Source organism: Herpailurus yagouaroundi, unplaced genomic scaffold (assembly GCF_014898765.1).
Source record: "Herpailurus yagouaroundi ecotype Mexico unplaced genomic scaffold, PumYag 198, whole genome shotgun sequence".
Taxonomy (NCBI): Eukaryota; Metazoa; Chordata; class Mammalia; order Carnivora; family Felidae; genus Herpailurus; species Herpailurus yagouaroundi.
Window position 1 is genome coordinate 10441211 of NW_024412429.1, and position 25397 is coordinate 10466607.

A 25397-nucleotide genomic window follows, 5' to 3' on the forward strand; every position below is an offset into this window, starting at 1 on the left:
GGAAGGGGAGGGGAAGTAGGGGGAGGAGAAGGGGGAGAAAGAGAAATAGGGGAAGAAGGAGGGAGAGGAGGAGGGGGAGGAAGCTGAGGGGGAGGAGGAGGAAGAGGGAAGGAGGAGGGAGAATGAGAAAGAGGAGGAAGGAGAGAAGATGGGGGAGGAAAAGGAGAGGGAGAAGTGGAAGAAGAGGAGGGAGAGAAGGAGGGGGAGGAAGAGGAGAGGGAGGAGGGGGGAGGAAGAAGCAGATGAGGCAGAGGAGGAAGGAGTGGAGGAGGGGGAGGAGAAGAGGGAGAAAGAAGCTAAGGAAGGGAGAGGGAAGGGGGAGGAGGGGAGGAGGAGAGGGAGGAGGGGAGGAGAAGGTGGAGGGGGAGAAGAGGAGGAAGCAGGGGGAGGGAGAGGAGGAGAGGGCCAGGGAGGAGGGGAGGGAGGAGGGAGAGAGAGAGGAAAGGAGAGAGGGAGGGAAAGAGACAGGAGACCGAGAAGGGAGACGCACTGTGACTAGCAGAGTGGTGTTCTAGCTGTCCAGTGAAAGTTGCACGGCGGAGGTAATAATTCTTCAGATTCTGCCGCTGCCACAGCATAGGTGAGTTTTTTTTAAAGACAACCCTACTTCCTTTGATAGAATTCCGCCCTCACCAGGCAACTATTTGATCTGTGATCAATTTATCATCTTTTTCTTTTACGGATCCTGCTGGAACTCTGTAGTGTCAGGGTTACCGTGACACAGGGAGAGAGTTTCCTAAATAACTAGGCTTGCTTTGGGGAGTCCAGCAAGCTGAGTTCACATCTCAACTCCTCCTGGACTCCCTCTCTTGGCATCCTCAGGACCAGTGGGGCTGGGAAGTGACCACACGCATAATGAAGAGTCGAGAGGCAGACCCACCACTTTCCCCCATTTTGATCCCTGTAAAGGTCTATCCCTACTTGAAATGAAATGCTTTGATCCTGTGATTTATAATGCAGTATCTCATAATTTTTTTCCTTTTTAAAGATTTTTTTAATCTTATTTTTTTATTTAAGAGAGACAGAGAGAGAATGAGTGGGAGAGAGGAGCAGAAGGAAAGTGAGAGAGAATCCCAAGTAGGTTCCACACTTAGTGTGGAACCTGATGCAGGGCTTGATCCCACAGCCCTGGGATCATGACCTGAGCTGAAATCAAGAGTCAGATACTCAACTGACAGAGCCACCCAGGTGCCCCTCTCATCATTTTTTTTTTTTCTAACTCCGAATCAGTTGCTTAGTATCTTATCATCCCCAAGTGAACCGAAAAAGCTGAGTCTCCAAAGGGTCACATTTCCAAGCAGGACTCCAGGGACTTTAGGGACCCCAGTGAGACCTCCCTGCACTCCTGCTGCCATTCTTGGGTGTATTTTTAGCTGCAGTGTAACTCATCAGGAAAGGTGTTCCAGAAAAAAGAAGTGTAAGGCATTTCGGGAGACTTGTAACAGACTCTGAGACACTGAGTCTCCTCCTCCTCACCACCTACTCCCCTGCAGAAATCTGAAGGCAGGGAGCTGTGCCCGCCCTCCACCCACAGCTTCCAGCAATTACTCAGATGGCTGGTTTCCAGCGGCGATCCTGGGCTTCTGTAAGGAGACATCTACCACAGATAATTAGGATTAATAACTAATAATAAGAAGTTTCCAAATGTAATTTTCATTTTTCCTTCTTTCGTTAGATGGCACAAAATAAATGTGCTAAGATTTCATTGAAACAGAATCTTATTCTCCACAGCCAAGTAATATAGGGGAGGGAGGACTCCTTATAAAGAATTAGACCAACTGTGCAATTTATTCCTACCACATTTCAGGTCGAGAATTCTTTTATAAGAATCTATGTATGTGGAAGGTGAGGAGAGAACTAGGTGGGAAAAGAGAAGAATTTTTCTACTTTTCTTAAAAGACAGACAGAAAGAAAGAAAGAAAAAGAAAAAGAAAAAGAAAAAGAAAAAGAACGCAACCAAAAAACCCCAACCATTTACTAAGCTGATCCTGAAAAGAACCTTATAGGATACGCATCATTATTGCCATTTGACAACTAGCCTAACGTCACACAACTAGAGGTGGGTGGGCCCTTCTTCCTCTTCTGCTCCCATTGTCCTCCTCTCCCCTTCCTCTCTTCCTCTTTTTCCCTGACAGCTTTATTGTGCTATAAACTGACAAACCTAACAGCTAGCCTTTGGAAATATACAATGTCATGACCTTAAATAAATGTGCTGGATTGTGCAACCAGCACCACAGCCCAAGTTGAGGCCATTTCCAGCAAGTTTTCTGAAGTCCAAGTGTGGTGGCCATCACTCCTGCCCCCACCCCAGGCAATCACTCATCTACTTTCTGTCTCTAAAGATTTGCCCTTTCCAGAGATTTCATACACATGGAACTACACAATATGTAGCCTTCGGATCGGACTTCTTCCGCTTAGAGCGTTTTTGTTATGTTTATTTATTTTGAGAGAGAGAGTGTGTGAGCAGGGGAGGGACAGAGACAGAGGCAGAGAGAGAATCCCAAGCACGCTCCTCACTGTCAGCGCAGAGCCTGATGTGGAGCTTGATCCCATGAACCATGAGATAATGACCTGAGCCATTATCAAGAGTCGGATGCTCTGGGAATGCAAGCTGGTGTAGCCACTCTGGGAAACAGTATAGAGGTTCCTCAAAAAATTAAAAATAGAACTATCCTATGACCCAGCAATTGCACTACTAGGCATTTATCCAAGGGATACAGGTGTGCTGTTTCGAAGGGACACATGCACCCCCATGTTTATAGAAGCACTATCAACAATAGCTAAAGTACGGAAAGAGCCCAAATGTCCATCGATGGATGAATGGATAAAGAAGATGTGGTGTGTGTATATATATAATGGAGTATTACAATAAAAAAGAATGGAATCTTGCCATTTGCAACTATGTGGACGGCACTGGAAGGTATTATGCTAAGTGAAATTAGTCACAGAAAGACAAATATATGACTTCACTCAAATGAGGGCTTTAAGAGACAAAACAGATGAACAAGAGGGAAGGGAAACAAAAATAATATAAAAACAGGGAGGGGGACAAAACATAAGAGACTCATAAATATGGAGAACAAACAGAGGGTTACGGGAGGGGTTGTGGGAGCGGGGATGGGCTAAATGGGTAAGGGGCACTAAGGAATCTACTCCTGAAATCATTGTTGCACTATATGCTAACTAATTTGGATATAAATTAAAATAATAATAATAAAATTAAATTAAAAAAAGAAGACATGGTGTATATATACACAATGGAATATCACTCAGCCATCAAAAAGAATGATATCTTGCCATTTGCAATGATGTGGATGGAGCTAGAATGCATTACACTGAGTGAAATAAATCATAAAAAGAGAAGTACCATAAGATTTCACTCATAAGTAGAATTTAAGAAACAAAACAGATAACATATCAGAAGGGGTGGGGGAACAGAATAAAGGGAGACAAACCACAAGACTCTTAACCATAGAGAACAAACTGAGCATTGATGGAGGGAAGGTAGGTGGGGATGGGCTAGATAGATGATGGGTATCAGGAGAGCACTTGTGATGAGCACTGGGTGTTCTATGTAAGTGATGAATCACTGAATTCTACTCCTGAAACTAATATTGCACTGTATGTTAACTAACTAAAATTTAAATTTTAGAAAAAGATGTGGTATGTATATACAATGGAATTTTATTTAGCCATAAAAAAGGAAAGCTTGCCATCTGCTACAACATCGACGAAACTTGAATGTATTATACTCAGTGAAATAAATCAAAGAGAGAAAGAGAGACAAATACTGTATAATCTCACTTATATAAAGAACTTAAAAAAAAAACAGAGCTCATAGATACTGAGAACAGATTTAACGCATTGGTCATTGCCAGGTAAGGAGGGTGGGGGTGAGCATAATGGGTAAAAGGGGTCAAAATCTACAAACTTCCAGTTACAAAATAAATGTCATAAGGGTATAATGTGCATCATGGTGACAATAGTTACTAATATTGTATTGCATATTTGAAAGTTGCTAAGAGAGCAAATGTTAAAATTTCTCATTACAAAAATAATTTATTAGCTATTTATGGTTATGGATGTGAATCATATTTATTGTGGCGATCATTTTGCAATCTACACAATTATCGAATCATGTTGTACACCTGAAACTAATATAATGTTACGCTAATTGTATCTCAATTAAAAAGCAAGAAAATTATTTTTTAAAAAAAGATACTCTTTCCTGTAATGAGACTGTGGGTGATGGTTATTGTCCATACTGTAAATTTTGGAGTTCTGTTTTTTGGGTGTCTGAGCCTCTTTAAAAATTATTATTGGGGCACCTGGGTGGCTCAGTCGGTTAAGATTCCAACTCAGTTTTGGCTCCGGTCATGATCTCACGGTGCGTGGGTCTGAGCCCCACATTGGGCTCTGCACTGATGGTGCAAAGCCTGCTTGGGATTCTCTCTCTTTGTCTTCTCCCCTCAGTCTCTTTCTCTCAAAAATAAATAAACAGTTTTAAAAATTAAAAAAAAGTCAGATACTCACTTGATTGAGCTACCCAGGCACCCCTTGCTGAGTGTGTTTTTAAGGTTTATCTGTGTTGTAACATGTGTCAACACTGGACTCCTTTTTATAGCTTAATAGTATTCCACTATGTGGATATACCACATGTTGTTCGTCAGTTTGCTCACTGATGGACAATTTGTGTTGTCTCCAGTTTTGGGGTTTTAGGTACAAGGCACACCAGAGACATATGTTGTCACTCCTCTTGGATAAATACCTAGAAATAGAGTTGCCGGGTTGTAGGATAATCTATGCTTAACTTCTTGAAGAATTTTAAGGAAATGTTTTCCAAAGTGGCTGCACCATTTTACATTCCCACCAGCAATACGTGATGGTTCCAATTTCTCCATACCTTCACCATCATTTGTCACCCTCAAGTCTTTTGGATTAGAGCCATTCTAGTGGGTGTGAGGTGGTACCTCATTGTGGTTTTGATTTGCATTTCCCTTTTAACTAATGATATTGATCCTGTTTTCATGTGTTCTTTGGCCATTCATATATCTTCTTTGGAAAAATGTTCAAATCCTTTACTCATTTTTAATTGGGTTATCTTATTATTGAGTTGTAAGAGATCTTTATATTCTGGATACAAGTACAAGACATTTTTATCAGATATATGATTTGCAACTATTTTCTCCCAGTCTTTGGCTTGTTTTTCTGTTTTCTTAATAGTGTCTTTTTAAAAATTTATATTTATTTATTTATTTATTTATTTAGACAGAGCATGAGCAAGGGAGGGGCAGAGAGAGGGAGACACAGAATCTGAAGCAGGCTCTGGGCTCTGAGCTGTCAGCATAGAGCATAAGGCGGGGTTCAAACTTGTGAACCAGGAGATCATGACCTGAGCAGAAGTCGGACACTTAACCAACTGAGCCACCCAGGCTCTCCTAATGGTATCTTTTTAAAATGTGTATTTATTTATTTTGAGAGAAAGAGAGAGCTCAAGCAGCGGAGGGGCAGAGAGAGAGGAAGAGAGAATCCCAAGCAGGCTCCTCACTGTCAGCACAGAGCCCAACCACGGGGCTGGATCCCACAAACCATGAGATCATGACCTGAGCCAACATCAAGAGCCCAGACACCCAACCAACTGAGCCACCCAGGTGCCCCTTAAAGGTGTCTTTGAAGCACAGAAATTTTTAATTTGATGAAATCCAATTTATTATCTTTTACTTTCATTATAGATCATGCTTTTGGTGTCTATGTAAGAAGTCTTCGCCTATCCTAAGGGCATGGAAATTTTCTCTATGTTTCTTTCAGAAGTTTTAGAATTTTAGCTCTTAAATTTAGGTCTATGATCCATTTTGAATTAAACTGTGTGTAAGGTATGAGGTAAGGATTACTTGTTATGGGTTTCTTGAGCTTTTCTATTTCTTTTTGAGTCATTCTTTTGGTAACTGTGGCTTTCTAAGAATTTTTCTATTCATCTAAGTTGTCTAATTTGTGGCATAAAGTAAAAATCCTTTTACTATCTGTAGGGTCAACGGTGAGGCCTCTGCTTTCATTCCTGATTTTGGTAATCTATATCTTCTCTGTCTCTCTTTTTTGTTTTTTTTTTTTGTTGTTTTTTGTTTTTTGTTTTTTTTTTTGGAAGGGGTTGGGGATAGTATAGTTAAAAGTTTGCCAGTTTTGTTAGTCTTCTCAAGGAACTAACTTTTGGTCTCATTGATTTATGATTTACCCTGTTGTTTTCTGTATTCTATTTCTTTTATTTCCAATGTCATTTTTAATACTGCCTTATTATAGCTTGCTTTGAGTTTAGTTTGTCCTTTTTCTAGTTTGTTAAGGTGAAAGTTTCAGTTACTGATTTTTTCCATACTTCACTCCAAAGCAAATTGGCCCTTCAGGGAAGCTGCTGGTTTTCAGAGCTTGCCCTGTCCAGGTTGAACTTTATCACCTTTGGAATTTGGGTGGGGATTGAAGCAGCTCCAGGTGAGAATGTCATAGACACCCACTCTACTTAACCAAAGTCCAACAGTTTTTCATGAGTAACTGCTCCTCAATACAGCTGAATTCTAGAGCCATGAAATGATTGTGACTATTTTTTCCAATTTTTTTGTTGCTTCTTGGGGAAGGGATGTGCAGAGCAACTCATGTCCGCCGTGCTCGCCTGTCTCTAAAGCCCCTCTGCTCTTCCTCACAGGAAACAAGATTTGGTTTCATTCTTTACCCCATCTAGTTCTCTCACAGATTCTGTGTCTCTGAGAGCATGAGGCAGCGCTGGTTTTAAGAATGTTCATGTTGAAAAATACTGCTCTTAGGATATATACGGCACTTCAGTGAATCACTCAACTTCTTCAATATTAACAAGGAAGAACGGAAACTCTCTTAGGGAATTCCGGTGGCACTCTTTATCATCCCCAGTTCCTAATCTTGTTGATTTTGCAGATGCTCCTTTCACTAACCAAGAGGTGGGATAGCAAATAGGATCACAGCAGGAAAATGCTTCAAGGCCAGTGTGAAGAGCTGGGCTCTTTGCACACTGCTTGAGTCGAGGATTTTCTAGCTGCATGCTAATGTGATGTAGGTACAGACCGTGCAGTTTCCATAGGCCCAGTTCTGTTTCGAAGGAAATTGGGCCTGTCTCTCCCCTGGGACATGACGCTCTGGAAAGAATAAGGGCTGAGACCCAGGAGACCTGGGTTCAAGGGTCTGGCTCTGCCACTTTTTCCCATTTAGCCTCTTTGAGGCTCTGTTTCCTTATTGGTAAGATGGATGTAATAACCCCATACTTGCTTGGATATGATCAAATTCAGCAATAGCCATGGGTAGCCTTTACAAATGATTCACATGCTATAAGTGCAAGGCTTTAAATTACGAATTAATTCATAACTAATGTCTTGAAATCCCAAGATGCGGTGACTAAGAGACGGTCTGTCTCTCCACTGCTGATTCCTCCTTCTGCTTCCCTGCCTCAGGACACAAGAAGGCTGTGGCCCAGCAGACCCCCACCAAACACTCCCACCATTAAGTCATTCACTGCTCCCCTCCTGGACAACAGGGATGTAGGCAGATACTCGGAGGACACGGTCATGCTTTGGTACTTGGGGATGGCAGACCACAGCAGGTGCTGTCTCTCAAGACCCACGCTTGTGTTTCTTTACACTGCAAAGCAGGGGGGTCTTTCGGCTGAGTAAGCCTGGGAAGGGAAGCCCACGGCGTAGGAGGAACAGTGGGAGGGAACTGTCAGGTGGGTTTTTATGCTAAGCTTTATGTTCACACGGAGTGATCACAGCCCCTCTGACACTCTTGTCAGATTATCACTGCACCACCGCCAAGCCACATGGTCACAAATGCAAACTTTTAAGAGCAAGAGGAATCTCTCTTTTCTTAACCAAAAATACAACTTTAAAAGTTTGCTCTGTGAGGGATTAGGATTTGTTTTACTATGTTTTAAAATGTGTTGCTATAAACTTTTAATCCTAGGATACATATCTAAGGAAAACCAAAGCTATTCAGCTCAATAATATATCACAAATATGTATCTTGGCCATGCCTTAATAAAGGAAGTTCTGGGTCCTAGGCTGGATAACCCAGACAGTGGGGTAAGATGTAACCTCTCCAGGTTTCTGTTACAGAAACGTGCATGAAGTGCATAAAGGGAGCAGAGGGCAGCCACCTAAAACTATGGGTCTTTCATAACAGAGGCTCCTTCTCAGAGGAGCTTGGGTTTCCAAGAAGCATCGGGAAACAGAACTTGGCGCTGACCCTCACTTGATGGCACCGCCAGCCCGCCTCCAGCGCGCCAGCCCCTGGGCCTTACCTCCAGCCACTTTACACCCCACCTCTACTCAGGTCATCCTGCTGCGGCGGGAACGAAGACTTCCGGGACTCCTCCCCGGGTAGGCGTCACCGTCCAGTGCCCCGCCTGCCCCTCCTGCACGGGCACCTGGGCCTGTCCTTCCACACTGTGGCCGAGCCAAGGTGGGAAGGGACCCGAGGCTAAGGGCAGACCTTCGTCTGCTTTTTTGCCTTTCCAGGTTACCTATTTGCCTTTCCAGGTCGGCGGCTTCATCCGGCGTGGCTCGCGGAAGGACTCCCGGGTCACTGAAGCTGGTGCGAAGCAGGGTCCCCATCACAAAGAAGAACAGAATGCCACCAACCACGGGGATGGCGGGGGTGATTTTCACTGCTAGATACGGGCAGCTGCCAACAGGTTGGGAAGGCAGGAGGAGAGGGGAAAGAGAAAGGAAATATAATGTCAGTAATCAACAGTGAGCAGTCTATATTTTCCAAGAAGCCGAAAGCTTCTTTGGAGGAGCAAAATTGATTTCCATTAAAAATTCATCTATGTTAAGCATTTACATTTGGGGAGGTCTGCAATTCTCTCTTGTGGACAGCTTCACCCTCCCTGTTGAGCCACAAAACCCCAGGCCCTCTGCTCCCACAGTGCTACTCGGGAAAGACACTGGCAGAGGAGAGAAAATCATCCCACTTGCACGATCAATGCAGGATGAACAAGAGCTTGTACCCCGCGAGCTATCAATACAGCTAGTGAATCTGTGCCGTCTTCCCGGCCTTCCCTGAAACTGCAGGGGAAAAGAAGACGCCGGCTTAGAACCATCTTCCCCAGACCCAGGCTTTCCTTCCTGAGTTGAACACCTTCCTGGCCCAAAAGCTGAGAAGCGCAAATGCACCCTTTAAAGGCAAGAAACCGTTTTTCAATATTTTGGAGCTAATCTGTCCAAAAGAGGTTAATGAGCTATGGAAATGAACTTGCAAGCTGCTTTCTGAAGAAGACTAAAGGCATTTAGGCAGGTGGACTATAATAAACTTCTGCTTTCCAGAAGGCATTTTTTTTTAAATATGAAATTTATTGTCAAATTGGTTTCCATACAACACCCAGCGCTCATCCCAACAGGTGCCCTCCTCAATGCCCATCAGCCACTTTCCCCTCCCTCCCACCCATCAACTCTGTTCATTCTCAGTTTTTAAGTCTCCTATGGTTTGCCTCCTTCCCTCTCTAACTTTTTTCCCCCTTCCCCTCCCCCATGGTCTTCTGTTAAGTTTCTCAGGATCCACATAAGAGTGAAAACATATGGTATCTGTCTTTCTCTGTATGGTTTATTTCACTTAGCATCACACTCTCCAGTTCCATCCACGTTGCTACAAAGGGCCATATTTCATTCTTTCTCATTGCCACGTAGTGTTCCATTGTGTATATAAACCACAATTTCTTTATCCATTCATCAGTTGATGGACATTCAGGCTCTTTCCATAATTTGGCTATTGTTGAAAGTGCTGCGATAAACATTGGTGTACAAGTGCCCCTATGTACCAGCACGCCTGTATCCCTTGGGTAAATTCTTAGCAGTGCTATTGCTGGGTCATAGGGTAGATCTATTTTTAATTTTTTGAGGAACCTCCATACTGTTTTCCAGAGCAGCTGCACCAGTTTGCATTCCCACCAACAGTGCAGGAGGGCTCCCGTTTCTCCACATCCTCTCTGGCAGCTATACTCTCCTGATTTGTTCATTTTAGCCACTCTGACTGGCGTGAGGTGGTATCTCAGTGTGGTTTTGATGTGTCTTTCCCTGATGAGGAGTGACATTGAGCATCTTTTCATGTGCCTGTTGGCCATCTGGATGTCTTCTTTAGAAAAGTGTCTATTCAGGTTTTCTGCCCATTTTTCACTGGATTATTTGTTTTTTGGGTGTGGAGTTTGGTGAGCTCTTTATAGATTTTGGATACTAGCCCTTTGTCCGATATGTCATTTACAAATATCTTTTCCCATTCCGTTGGTTGCCTTTTAGTTTTGTTGATTGTTTCCTTTTCAGTGCAGAAGGCTTTTTATCTTCATGAGATCCCAATAGTTCATTTTTGCTTTTAATTCCCTTGCCTTTGGGGATGTGTCAAGTAAGAGATTGCTGTGGCTGAGGTCAGAGAGGTCTTTTCCTGCTTTCTCCTCTAGGGTTTTGATGGTTTCCTGTCTCACATTCGGGTCCTTTATCCTTTTTGAGTTTATTTTTGTGAATGGTGTAAGAAAGTGGTCTAGTTTCATCCTTCTGCATGTTGCTGTCCAGTTCTCCCAGCACCATTTGTTAAAGAGACTTTTTTCCACTGGATATACTTTCCTGCTTTGTCAAAGATTAGTTGGCCATACTTTTGTGGGTCTAATTCTGGGGTTTCTATTCTATTGCATTGGTCTATGTGTCTGTTTTTGTGCCAATACCATGCTGTCTTGATGATGACAGCTTTGTAGTAGAGGCTAGAGTCTGGGATTGTGATGCCTCCTGCTTTGGTCTTCTTCTTCAAAATTACTTTGGCTATTCGGGGTCTTTTGTGGTTCCATACAAATTTTAGGATTGCTTGTTCTAGCTTCGAGAAGAATGCTGGTGCAATTTTGATTGGGATTGCATTGAATGTGTAGATTGCTTTGGGTAGTATTGACATTTTAACAATATTTATTCTTCCAATCTATGAGCATGGGATGTTTTTCCATTTCTTTGTATCTTCTTCAATTTCCTTCATAAGCTTTCTATAGTTTTCAGCATACAGATCTTTTACATCTTTGGTTAGGCTTATTCCTAGATATTTTATGTTTCTTGGTGCAGTTGTGAATGGGATCAGTTTCTTTATTTGTCTTTCTGTTGCTTCATTATTAGTGTATAAGAATGCAACTGATCTCTGTACACTGATTTTGTATCCTGAGACTTTGCTGAATTCATGTATCAGTTCTAGCAGACTTTTGGTGGAGTCTGTTGGGTTTTCCATGTATAATATCATGTCATCTGCAAAAAGTGAAAGCTTGACTTTATCTTTGCCAATTTTGATGCTTTTGATTTCCTTTTGTTGTCTGATTCTGATGCTAGAACTTCCAACACTATGTTAAACAACAGCGGTGAGAGTGGACATCCCTGTCGTGTTCCTGATCTCAGGGAGAAAGCTCTCAGTTTTTCCCCATTGAGGATGATATTAGCTGTGGGCTTTTCATAAGTGGCTTCTATGATGTTTAAGTATGTTCCTTCTATCCCGACTTTCTTGAGGGTTTTTATTAAGAAAGGATGCTGAATTTTGTCAAATGGTTTTTCTGCATCAATTGACAGGATCATATGGTTCTTATCTTTTATTAATGTGATGTATCACATTGATTGATTTGTGAATGTTGAACCAGCCCTGCAGCCCAGGAATGAATCCCACTTTATCATGGTGAATAATTCTTTTTATATGCTGTTGAATTCGATGTGTTAGTACCTTATTGAGAATTTTTGCATCCATATTCATCAGGGATATTGGCCTGTAGTTCTCTTTTTTTGCTGGGTCTCTGTCTGGTTTAGGAATCAAAGTAATGATGGATTCATAGAATAAGTCTGGAAGTTTTCCTTCCCTTTCTATTTTTTGGAACAGCTTGAGAAGGATAGGTACTATCTCTGCTTTAAATGTCTGGTAGAATTCCCCTGGGAAGCCATCTGGTCCTGGACTCTTATTGTTGGGAGATTTTTGATAACTGATTCAATTTCTTCATTGGTTATGGGTCTGTTCAAGTTTTCTATTTCTTCCTGAAAATGGAATTATTACAACCAATCCCTCAGAAACACAAGCAATTATCAGGGAATACTATGAAAAAATTATATGCCAACAAACTGGACAACCTGGAAGAAATGGACAAATTCCTAAGCACCCACACACTTCCAAAACTCAAACAGGAAGAAATATAAAACTTGAACAGACTCGTATCCAGAAGGCATTTGAGCTACCAATTGAAGAGCATGGCCGAACTCAATTATACGAAACCCCTTCGCTGTCTTTCAGTCCTAGGAGCAGACATTCAGCAAGGACTGTGAGGAGTCAGGGAGACTCTAGTCTACACCAGCTGGGCTCTGGGGATCCAGGCACCAGAACAGCTTTAAGCACTGCACCCTGGCCCATTATCACTGTCCCTTGACTCCACAGAGGTGGCGAATGGCAGAGTGGGAACCAACGCCATGCCTGGAGCTGAGTGAGGATCAGATCTGCAATGACCGTGGTCAGTCTGTTGTCACCACGTTCAGTAAACTCATGGGCACCATCAAGGAACACAACAGGGAATCACAAGACTGTAGGATCTGGAATGGAAATCACCTTCTGGATGGGCCACCCACCAGGGGATACGCTTGCAGATATTCAAGCTGAAACAAACAGAGAGAGTAGAGATGAAAGCTTTGTTCCAGACAAGGAGGTGGACAGGGGGCTCAGTCCTGGGAATGTTAGGGACCAGCACCCCATTCCTGTGCCGTGCTTGCAGAGGAGGTAGTGAGATCTCTGATGGGATGGCAAGGGGATCCCAGCAAGAGTCCAGGCCTCAAGGACCACGGGGCATGATCCCCTTTGCCGAGGCCAGCATCAGGCATGTTAGAACATCTGGTCTTGAAGAGGCATGGTGAATGAGACAGAGACCTGAAGACCAGGTCACGGTAAAGATGACTTTCCAACAACTCTAAGAAGGTGGATGAGTGACCCCCAAAATGACTGGGAGGCATGGCCTACAGGCAGGCAGACTGGGGTCTCCAAGAGAAACACCTGATTTAGAGACACAACAATTTATGACATTTCTAACATCTCGTTCATCTTTCCCATACCAACTGCCCTGCAGAAACAGAATGAAACAACCATCACCGGTCTCTCGTGTCACATTTCACTCGCTGGATTGTCAGTTGTGACTTCTCTTCATGGGACTCACAGGAAACCATAAAAAATTGTTCACTGTCATTCCTGCATCAGTGTGACCCTGCCCAAACTTCCAGGCACTTATAACCTTTTTGAACATCCTCAGAGATTCCTGTAGAACAGTATATTTGGCGAAGAGAGCCCTAAGATACAAAGAATGTGGATAAAAGGAACACAAGACTCTCTAACCTAAAGATAAGCACTTTGTGAAAGCACTCAGTTCAATTATGGAAAGGACTTTTTAAATTCAACTGATTTTGCTCTACATTAAAAAAAAATCATTGCTTTCCTCAAGCGTTTTCTGGCCAATATGAACATAATTAATACCCTTTAATGGGCTTCCGATTTTTCTTAAAAAATGTGAAAAGCTTCAAGTTAAATAACCAAACATTTAAGAGACTGAGGACACCATAATCTGGTAAATAGCCCTTAGTATCTACTCCTGGATTTGTAAAGGGAACATTTTCTTGCAATAGGAATTAGACAGTTAGAGAGAAGATTTTAAAATCCACTAAGATCCAGTATAAAGTGACAATCAAAAGCACATTTACTACTGAATCAAACTTGGAATCCAAATGTTCATATGGGGCTGAATCCTAGCTCTATGACGTGGTGTGGTGCGGTGGGCTTTGGGGATAGGTGCTCCTCAGGGCGTGTCTATTACGTTATTTAGACTGTAAGTCCATGTTTGGGCAATGACATGGAACTTTTATGAAGAGCTGGTAATAAAAATCGATTGCTGCAAGTCTATTGATTAAATCTCTGACTGTGATATCATCCTGGAGTTAAGAGCAAGGAACTCAAGCTCTAGAGGGTCATTAAAAGGTATTTGTGGCATAAAGTATGACATTACCTTGGTTATACTTATTGTCATATAAAAAACAACCTTACCACTGTATGAAGCCTTGGAAATGTGCTGGTGTACCACAATCAGAAATAAACACAGTCCATATCAAAGGCATAAAACTGACCCTGGTATTAATGGATTTCAATTTATATATATTAACCCTAAAATATTTTTTTCAAGTTTTTATTTAAATTCTAGTTAGTTAACATATATGATCATATTGGTTTCAGGAGTAGAATTTAGTGATTCATCACTTACATATGACACCCAGTGCTCATTATAACCAGTGCCCTCCGTAATGCCCATCACCCATCTAGCTGATCTCCCCTCCCACCTCACCTCCAGCAACCCTCAGTTTATTCTCTATAGTTAAGAGTCTCTTACGGTTTGCTTCCCTCTCTCTTTTTTCCCCTCCTTCCCCTATATTCATCTGTTTTGTTTCTTAAATTCCACATATGAGTGAAATCATATGATATTTGTCTTTCTCTGATTGACTTATTTCACTTAGCATAATACAGTCTAGCTCCATCCACATCATTGCAAATGGCAAGATTTCATTCTTTTTTTTTATTTTATTTTATTTTTATTTTTGGGACAGAGAGAGACAGAGCATGAATGGGGAGGGGCAGAGAGAGAGGGAGACACAGAATCGGAAACAGGCTCCAGGCTCCAAACCATCAGCCCAGAGCCTGACGCAGGGCTCGAACTCACGGACCGCGAGATCATGACCTGGCTGAAGTCGGATGCTCAACCGACTGCGCCACCCAGGCGCCCCAAGATTTCATTCTTTTTAATGGCTGAGTAATATTCCGTTCATCCCAACACTTGGGCTCTTTCTATAATTTGGCTATTGTTGATGATGCTGCTGTAAACATTGGGGTGCATGTGCCCCTCTGAATCTGTAGCCCTAAAGTATTTTTTAGTATAAAAGAATCTACTCTAGGTGGACTATGTGTGTGTGTGTGTATATGTGTGTGTGCGCACGCATGTGTATTAATTTTTTTAATGTTTATTTATTTATTTTTGAGAGACAGAAAGAGAGAGAGAGCCAGGAAGGGGCAGAGTGAGAGGGAGAGAAAATCCCAAGCAGGCTTCAACAGTGCAGAGCCTGATGTGGGGCTCAAATCTACAAACTCTGAGATCATGACCTGAGCCGAAATTAAGAGTCAGATGCTTAACCAACTGAGCCACCCAGGCACCCTGTATATATTCTTTTTACAAAATGGTTAGGAAAATGATTAATTGTGTAGAATATGATTTTCCATCATTTAAATTCCAAATTCAACAGGAGGATGCCTATTTGAATAATGGCAGAGAATAAAACAGGTCAACATTCCTCCCTTCTTGTTATTAATGAGTTTGAATAAGAAACAGTTGGAAGAGTTGTTATGCAGCAGCACCCAGGGCACAGCAGGACAATATGATGGGGCCACTGGTCAGTAGGATGTGATCCATCATGAGTATTGCAGGCTGTGATTTATTTAGTTCCACTTGGCTTCTCCAAGGATGAAGGATACTTCAGTGCTGTCAGAAACCCCCTGTGGAGGCGGTTTAGCAGATCTTGGGTTACAGCATTATCTGTCTTTCCCTTTTAGGTCTGAAATGTTACTTGGTTGACCTCAAAGGATGCCTGCTCAAAGTCCCAGAGGTTGCCTCCATAGAGCAAGATGTAGCTAATGAGTAAGCCACGTCCTATATGGCTTCTTGTTGTCCCAAGTCCACTGCATGTGGGGCTGTTATCTTTAAGGGCCACCCACTTCTCCAGGCTGACAGCTCCGGAGTCTCCCATAGCCTCTACCTGCATTCCCCCATCTCCCACCAAGGATGTCCACCGCCCTAGGTTGCTAATATGTGACATTCGAAATGAGAGATCATTGTCTTTAACTTGAGTATCCTGTCCCCTGGCACATTCTCTTCCCAGAGATAGTACATTGTGGCTTGAGTTATTTGCACTTGGGGTGCAGATTAATTATGACCTACCCAGGAAAGGAGGAATGGGGAGAGTCTAGTTGACAGGTGAATGGCTACCACCCACCAGGGCTTCTGACTGTGAGGGATCACATGTGAATCTGACATACAACTTTTTTGGTCTTCCTTTGAAACCTGCTCCTGCCCCTGGGTAAAAACTCAGGCTGGTCCCCTGACTTTTCTGGTCATGAGATGAAGGTGACAAGAAGTCCTTTGGTCACTGTAAGTGGCAAGCGGTCTCATTTAAGTAATTAAAAATGTGGCAATCCCAGTTCATGGTGGAGACCTCTAACTTGGCCAAGTGCCCTTTCTAGACACTGGTGGCTGGAGAAGAAAGGACAAGGAGCAGGAAGGGAGATCGGGAAGTGCTGGTTTGAAAAGCAAGCCCTGTTGCAAGGTGGCTTTGCACTTGTGGGCCCCCCAGATGTTTAACCCAGCTCTCTCTTGAGTCTGTTTCTCAGAAGCCCCCACAGGAACCTCAGTGCACTGCCCCATGGGCACTGCATCATCCCTCCCTCTTATTAATTAGAGAGAAGGCAGCCTTCGTCCTGCCCAAAGCACACCCTACAGCCTCACTTCGCCCCTCTCCATCCTCGCAGGCACCTCAAGGAGTAAGTCCCATGCACTGTCTTCCTCGGGTTCTCCAGCCTGGGGGACAGCTGGCACACCGTCTCAGCCCTCTGCCTGTCAGGCCCCCACTTCAACCTGCCCTAACCACCTGTCAGCTCTAGACCATGCATCTCTGCCCCAAAGCCTGCAGTGACTCCCCTTTTCCCGCTAAGTTAAGTTCATGTTCTTTCTCAGGCGTCCATGACTCCTCGGCCTTCCCACACAGGCATCTGCTCACCCAGCCCTTGTGGCTGGAATGTCCCGACACCCAATGTTCAAGTTCCTATAAAGACTTTGTGAAAAATTTTTCTTGGCTCAACGCCAAGCAGAAGTGATGGCTTCTTTCTCTGCGCCTCTGTAATATTTTGTTTGCTCCTCTCTGTGGTACTTGTGGTGTTGGTGGACATGCCCCATGCACCTGATTGGACTGGAGGTCCTGGAGGGCAAGACTTGGCCCTGCTCATGGCTGTGTCCTTCACAACCCCCAGCACAATGCTTCACATAGGGCAGGTGCCTGGAAAATACTTGCTAAGTGACTGAATGAATGATCCCCATTCAACCGAATTTTATAGTAACAGGGAAAAGAGGAAGAAAGTCAAATCAGGCACACTCTCAACATCAACAATGCATTTTGGGTTTAGAACTCATTTTCCTGTCTTCTAAGCCTGCTGGGCACAAGATTAAGGGAGTTGCAGGAAACTTCCTTCAAACGGGTGCTAAGGATATGCCCTGTCCAGGAGGCTTCTCTGGCCAAGAGAAGGAGTAGCTTCTCTCTAGTTCACTGAATTGAGTGTGCAATACTCACGCATCCTGTGAGCATTAACTAGAGCCCCTAACCCCTCCATGCCCTGAAGTCCTAGCAGAGAAAGCGCCTTATGTTGGTACGACTTTGTACAATACTGGGTGCTTGTGACAGTCCCCCATTCCAACCAGCCTCTGTGTGACAAAGAACAATGTCTAGTTTGTCTTTGAAATCTTGGACAACGCTCTTTCTACAAAGCAGCAGAATTCACGGCCCTAAGCAGATGATGAGATCAGTGCTACCCAGGCACCTTCAAACCGCTGCTCAGAGAAAGCAGAAAACACCTGTTTTCTGGTAAAGATCCTGCCCAGGACAGTGATCGCTAGACCTCTGGAAGGAGGCAAGACTAATGGGAAAACCCAGCCACATCCCAGCAAGAAGAAGATTCTTAGCCCGAGCTCAGACAACTTGAAAATGGCTCCTTCGCATTTCTGAGCAACTGTGGCTGGGATCTCCAATTCTGAGCACCATCTGTGGGGAGGAAGACTCCTTCCCCCGAGGGCCTGGATTTGATACAAGATGATGATGCAGCTGTCAAAGATATAAACACCAAATGGAGTCCTCGTTCCATCTGAAGACTTGTGACCTACATACTACCCAGGGCCTGTGGAAAACAGGCTATGAGCATCTTACTCTTCATAAAGCTCAATGGGAAAGTGGCAGGAGAGAAAAAGAAATAATCTGAGAGCATGCATTTTCATAACATGAAAGAAATGAGCTAATTTAGCACCAGACAAAGGAAATGCTAACATGATAAAAAGCCATTACGGTGCCCCCCTCCCCACCGTGCAAGTCAGTGGGGGCTGTTAGGCTCTGGGTGTGATGACTGAATACCCAGCAGGGACTGTCGCCGCCTTCCGGGTAAAAATTAGAAAATGCAGCATTGCCAAAAAGATGAGGAGGAATATTTTCACTTCTACTAGCCATCTTCCCAAATCTTTGTGAAAATAACTGATTCAGTTTTGATGTTTATTCGCGAAGGGTGGGACTGCTGCCTGGGTGCTGGGTTATCCGAGACTACGTACGTAATCCGTGTGTTTTGTCATTAATTATGATTTTTTTTTAACCATTAAACAGATACTGACATCTCAGAATCAACACTGCCATTAATTGAGCATTCATATTTAGAGACTGGTTCATAGGTTAGAATTTGACATAAAACTGATTCCTTGGACAAGACTCCTTGGTCTAAATTAATTTCTGAAACATTTCAGATAGGAAATCTGGATTTCATTATTGGGTAGCCAGGTCTCTCTGTTTTTCCACAATACATTCTTTGAGGGAAGATTAGCTTTACTTAAAATGAAAAACAAAACAAAACAAAACATTAACAAGATGTAGCAGAGACATTAAAACCAAGTGGCCTTTGGAACAAAAAGTAGAGAATCTTTTCCCATCTCAAAACAATTTGTGTCATCTCTTAATTTTTTTGCCTGCAAATGGATACACATACAGAAAAAAGTCCTGTTAATTGCAGCTCATGACCCCTGACCACATGGCCTACATCTGATATTCGTGTTCTGTCCAGTACACATGTAAGGTATAAACACCAGATTCACTATTCTTTACACACAGAAACCAGGCATGCACTTGAAGTTTATACAGGAGGCGGAGGCGGCTTCACTTCCGTGATGCTGTACTCTAACAAAAGATGTTTCTGTCTCAGAAATCACAAAGTTAACCCGTTATTTTAAATTCCAGAATCTTGGTTGCAATGCCTTTCGGTAATAGATAGGGCAAATAATCATAAAATGAAATAATCTAAGCCAATGACTCACATGTCTGAAATAATAACAGAGTAGCCTTGTGAGGAGTAGAGGTTATAAGGGTTATGATAGAAATGATCTTTCTCCTTTTCATATGAGTCATTATAAAATAAATGTATTTTTCATTTATAGGGAGGGACATAAACACCATTAATTGTATGATTTTTCCCTTAATCACACACTTAGAAATAAATGTACCACTATAGGCCAAAGATAAGCACATCACCTAGAGACAAGTAGAGAAAAAGTGGATTCAGAAATAATGTCCACTCACAGCTCTAGAATGGGGAAAAACAATGATGATTTCATAAAGCTCCTAAGAGTACCATTTCCCTGTAAGACACCTCCAGTGTCTGAAAAGCCCCCTTCTTACTAATTGTTCATAATGATGAATCTACAAATATGATCCAGAAGGAAGGAATTTTTTTTAAACTTGTAGTTTATTTATTTATCTTGAAAGAGAGAGTGAGAGGGAGAGCGAGCATGAGCAGGGGAGAGGCAGAGAGAGAGAGAATCCCAAGCAGGCTCTGCACTGTCAGCACAAAGCCCAGCGCGGGGCCTGAACTCACAAATCTCAAGATCATAACCTGAGCCGAGATCAAGAGTAGTCTGCTTAACCGACTGAGCCACCCAGGCACCCCTGGAAGGAAGGAACTTAAATAAATGAATCCAGGGAAAGAGGGGGAAATATATCAAAAGAAAACTAGGAGGAAAAGCTCAAACCCAGAGAGGAAGGCTGGGTGAGGGCAGAGCTCCACAGAGACATTTGTAAACTGTTCAGAAGGCAGGCAAAGCTCATGGACTCAGGAGGGGACAGTTGCTCAGGAATCTGGTTTCTCACCGCAGGCCTCCCAGCTGCATGTGGTCACTGCAGGCTCGCCCCCAAACAGCACGATCTTGCCTGAAGCCTGTGCAGCTGCTATGTAACAAAAATCAGTATCATTATCCTAAACCCGGGGCCTCCCAGACCACCCAGATAGGTCCAATGATACCACAGAACCTGGGACTCTGGAGTTGAGAATGCAGGTTTCAATTCACAGCGTGTAAACAGCCCAACATACCCATCCATTGTTGAGAAAGTGCGAGAGCTGGTTAGGGGGATCCTGGCATTTCAGAGATTTTGCCAAGTGATTTTTGAGTTTGATTTAAGATTCCAGGAAGCCAAAGGCTTCAGGCTAGTGTGTGAATCTCAGGGAGGAAAGCCAGTATTTCTCTGCCTCAAGACTGGCTCTTTAATGACCTCATGTGATTACTTAGGCATGGTGACCATATATCCCAGATTTTCCCTTAGAGTCCTAACTCTGATGATTGTGTCATTTTCAGATGGAGTATGGCCGTTGAGCTATTTGGTCATGGTAGGGCTATCACATTGCCTTCAGTGCATCCTGGACCCATAAGAAATGGCAGGACCAGAGAGGTCCCTGCAGAAAGCCCCACACCCTGGGACTTGCTGAGATTGGGGGTGGGGGCTTCAACAGAGTGGTGGGAGGAGAGACCGCATTTGCCCCAGTCCTAAACAGAATGCTAAGTGTGCTCTCTTGCAGAGTGTGCTCCCCGCCCCAACCCATCACACTGGGCAACATCCTTCCCTTTCAGTGTCCAGAAGCTAGGGCTATGCAAAAGTGGTCTTGGGTGTCATGAAGAAGAGTGCCTCAGAAACGTTTGGCCTTTGTGTGAGTTTTGGAAAGTCTTACAGATGCAGAGCAGGTACCGTGGATACTGTGGATGTCTGATGTCACCGATCATCATTCCTTCCTTCATCCAATTGCTCTCACTTTTATTGAGCACGTACTACATGCCAACACACCAGGCCCAATGCCAGGGATACAAGAAGATCAAGACAAGATCCTTGTTCTCAAGGGGCTCACATTTTTTTTGTTGTTGTTGTTTATTCCTTTTTTGAGAGAGAGAGACACACAGAGCATGAGTGGGGGAGGGGCAGAGAGAGAGGGAGACACACAATCGGAAGCAGGCTCCAGGCTCTGAACTGTCAGCACAGAGCCCGACGCGGGGCTCGAACTCACGGACCGCGAGATCATGACCTGAGCTGAAGCCGGAGGCCTAACCGACTGAGCCACCCAGGTGCCCCTCAAGGGGCTCACATTCTAATAGGAGAGACAGACCCCAGAGCAGTTAACTACAAACACAACTGTGTCACACATGAAGGGATGTCTGCTCCAACTATTTTGGCAACCCTGTACAGAAGTCTCGGCAGGAATAAAGCTCTATTCATAATTCTGTATTTTATCAAACCTAAGGTGCCAACATTTTAACATGACTCACTGAGGGAAAAATGTGCCAAATAAGACAGTACTCTCTAATCACTTGGAGCCTGTATTGTACATGGTATATTGTATATGGCTATTTTAGACTTATTTAGATAGCAGGGCTTTTTAATGTTTATTTATTTTCGAGAGAGAGAAACAGACAGGGGCAGAGAGAGAAGCCAATAGGCTCCAGGCTCTGAGCTGTCAGCACAGAGCCCGATGCGGGGCTCAAACCCACGAACCGCAAGATCACGACCTGAGCCGAAGTCGGACACTTTACTGACTGAGCCACCCAGGCTCCCCTGGACAGCAGTTTTAAAATCATGTATCACTATTGTGATCTTGTGATAATATATTTTTTTAATGTGAATGAAATAAACTGGTGAAGGAATCCTAGCACGTCTTCACACTTTTCTGAATTGCTTTTTTACTCAGAGGGGTCTGAGGTTTGTGGCTCAGTCTCGTCCCTGACGCCCTCCCACCAAAGCAACACTTTCCAGACATCCTCCCCTCCCCTGGCTTCCACGCCCATCCCCCACCGTCTGTCCCATCAGCAAGAGCGATGCCGTGAAAGCTGGCCGGTCCCGTTGCCCCTCTGGCAACTACAGCACCTGGCTCATTACCTTTGACCTCATCTTCTACCCGCCTCTTTCACACTCTGCTCCCTCCTCACATCCCTTTATGGGCCTCGCAGGCTGCCAGTCCTGCTTGCCTGGGCTTTTGCGGTGCCCTCCGCCTAGAAGCCATCCTGTGGGGAGCCACAGAGCTCCTCCACTCCTCCAAGTCTTTGCTCAAATATCACTTTCTCAGCAGAACCTTCTCTGACCACATCTGACCGCACTGGGTAAACTCCCAGCCCTCCTACCGCCAACACGCCCCGCACTCCTGGCCCTTTCCCGGCTTTATCTTCCCTCCTATCACTTAACCCTGCTTGGCCCATGAACTGTCCACGCTCACCTTCTTCACTGTCTGACTCTCCCACCAGAGAAAAACTCAAAGTCAGGAGGAATTTTTGCCTGCTTGGTTCCCAGATGTAACCCACCGTGCCTACAAGTGAGTTCAGCACACAGTAGGCCTTGAATAAATATTGGTCGAATGACCTGAATAGGCATCTAGAACACACGGGATACAAAGTAGACACGAGATGATCCCATTTTTGTTTCAAACGCATATGTATATTCACAAAGGAAAGTCTGTGCCCTAAAACATTACCTCATTACCCATGGTGAAAGATATGAGGGTGATTTTGCAGAGCATATGTCCTTTTTGGTAGTTTCTAAATTTTCTTAATTAAACATGGCTTATTTTTGCAGCAGAAAATATATGATTAAAAATAAATGCATACATTCTCATTGAACCAAAAAAAAGGGGGGGGGGAGGGATTGCCAAATATTAAAATCTGTCTCTGCTTTCAAAAAACATCAAGTATCAATAAAGAAGATGCTTCACAATAATGCATATTCCGGGTTAGATCAAAACCACAAAGGGCTAAAGCCCTGGATTTCTGCAGGTGTCTGTAATTAGATCGGCAGGTGGCGAGGTGCAGAGTATCATATATTTAAAGATACAAAACTCGAGTTACCTCCCATCTCTGGTCTGCACAATTTCTCACAAGCATGTGACTGGAGAAAGTTCTCCTTTAGCCACCCTTGTGGGTTTCCATCTTAAATTGGACAGTTAGATATTAACACCCTGGTGCTCCTATGTCACAATTAAAAGCAAAGCCAACCCCAAGGAGACAGCTGAGAAGGACGCCCGAGGTGCAGGGCCACACGTGCCATGACATGGGCATCCTCATATCCTGGCAAGCCCTCTGGAGATCTGGGGTCTCAGACTCATTGTATGGTCTCTTTTCCTTTCCTTGGGTTGGGGTTGGGTCCAAGGATGGCAGGATGGGGAAGGAGACCTTCAGGATGAAAAGCTGCACAAATTAAACTTCTCCAACCCTGGCCATGTTCATGGCGTTGAACCCGGGTGATGGACAGCTCCGTGATGAGCCGAATGGACTATTCAATGCAGAGACATTTTCAACTAAATGCAAATTAGCTTAATCATGATATGTTCAGGAAAACCTTTTTGGGATGAAAATTCTCTGCCTTGTTTTACCCTGCACACTGAGCATCAGTGAGCCTTCTCCTCTGTCCCAAGGCACTGGCGACATCAGGCTCTCTGCTGGGATGTGGCCCTGTGTGGGTGGGGTGCTGCTGGTACCACTGATTGTTGTTTACATGGTCTGTTCTCTCTTCCCTCCTGCTAGCTGTTGTTCCCAGTTTCCAAAGCTGAGAGCTTTGGCTTTCAGCGACCCCACCCCCACGACCTCTGTCTGCTCTCCTAGGTTTGTCCAAGCAGCGAACATAGTTTTACACATAATGACTGAGGTCTCTCTTGCAGAGTGTGCTCCCCGCCCCAACACATCACACTGGGCAACATCCTTCCCTTTCAGTGTCCAGAAGCTAGGGCTATGCAAAAGTGGTCTTGGGTGTCATGAAGAAGAGTGCCTCAGAAACGTTTGGCCTTTGTGTGAGTTTTGGAAAGTTTTACAGATGCAGAGCAGGTACCGTGGATACTGTGGATGTCTGATGTCACCGATCATCATTCCTTCCTTCATCCAATTGCTCTCACTTTTATTGAGCACATACTACATACCAGCACACCAGGCCCAATGCCAAGGATACAAGAAGATCAAGACAAGATCCTTGTTCTCAAGGAGCTCACATTCTTTTTTTTTTTTTTTATTGTTTATTCCTTTTTTGAGAGAGAGAGAGAGAGAGAGACAGAGACAGAGACAGAGCATGAGTGGGGGAGGGGCAGAGAGAGAGGGAGACACACAATCGGAAGCAGGCTCCAGGCTCTGAACTGTCAGCACAGAGCCCAACAAGGGGCTCGAACTCACAAGCCACGAGATCATGACCTGAGCTGAAGTCGGAGGCCTAACCGACTGGGCCACCCAGGTGCCCCTCAAGGGGCTCACATTCTAATAGGAGAGACAGACCCCCAGAGCAGTTAACTATAAACACAATAGCAAGTTTGGTGACACGGGTACAGAGTGTACTGAGGGAACGCTGAAGGGGACTAGCTTTGTTAGCCTGGATGGGATCAAAGAAGGCTTTCTGGAAAGGATATTGATGGCTAAGCAAAAGTTAGACCAGCAAAGAGGAATGGCATCTGCAAGAACACAGGGCCACAAAACCCTTCACTGTACTTACTGTGTCCAGGCCTTGCATGGTTGACTGCCAAGTGATAAGGTGGGGCATTCTCAGACCCTACCTAGACTGGACTCCACTGCAAGGGCAAGTCCAGCAGGAAGGGGTCTTTGCAGGTAGTTGAATCACTGCTGTATCCCCAGCACCCCAGACACTCCCTGCTGTAGGGCGGGTACTCTGTAAATATTTACTGAATTGCATTAAATAGAATCCTTGGAGCAACCTGAGAGATGTGGGTCCACACTGTGGGTGGTGAGCTGCAAAGACCATCATGCAGTTGAAAAGTTCAAGAAACCAGGCATGAATATGAGCAGACATTCATCTCAGTGTGTATTCCCTACTTCTGCTGACAGCTCTCTCCTACCCTGCTAAATAAAGCTCTCTCCTCACCCAGACATCGTGGTTGCTTTTCCCCTAGTCCTGGGGGAGAAGGAGGGCCACCCACTTCCTTTTGCAGAGGAAGAATTACCAGGTAAATTTCCTTTATAATATTTCTCTAAGATTGAAGAGGAGTTGAGGGTTTGGTTTTTCATATATCCATCATCGTAAATGTCTTAGACGTAGATGATAGTAGCCAATCGTTTGGACAGAGCCACATGTGAGTTTGGACGGCTAAGCCACTTCACTCACAAACTCACAGGACAATGGCATTTGCAATGGCAGAGACACCAATATTTGAAAAAACAGTACATGATAACTTACACAAAGTGGAAATATGGTGTCTTTGAGTAGAGAAGAAGA

The 25397-nt window shown here is 44.1% G+C and overlaps 1 protein-coding gene and 1 long non-coding RNA gene across 5 annotated transcripts in view; one reads left to right on the top strand and one right to left on the bottom strand.

The window, feature by feature from the left end:
* ZDHHC14 (zDHHC palmitoyltransferase 14) overlaps positions 1-25397 on the bottom strand; it is a 291516-nt gene that overhangs the window by 110960 nt on the left and 155159 nt on the right. For all 4 annotated transcript variants that reach the window (XM_040448780.1, XM_040448776.1, XM_040448777.1 and 1 more), the window contains exon 2: positions 8534-8694. In XM_040448780.1, coding sequence (XP_040304714.1) covers positions 8534-8694 — 161 coding nt within the window. The remainder of the gene's footprint in view (positions 1-8533; positions 8695-25397) is intronic.
* LOC121013257 (uncharacterized) lies at positions 393-8630 on the top strand. The gene is made up of 4 exons (XR_005782604.1): positions 393-580; positions 1494-2059; positions 8194-8472; positions 8550-8630. It is a non-coding gene; the product is annotated as an uncharacterized LOC121013257 (long non-coding RNA).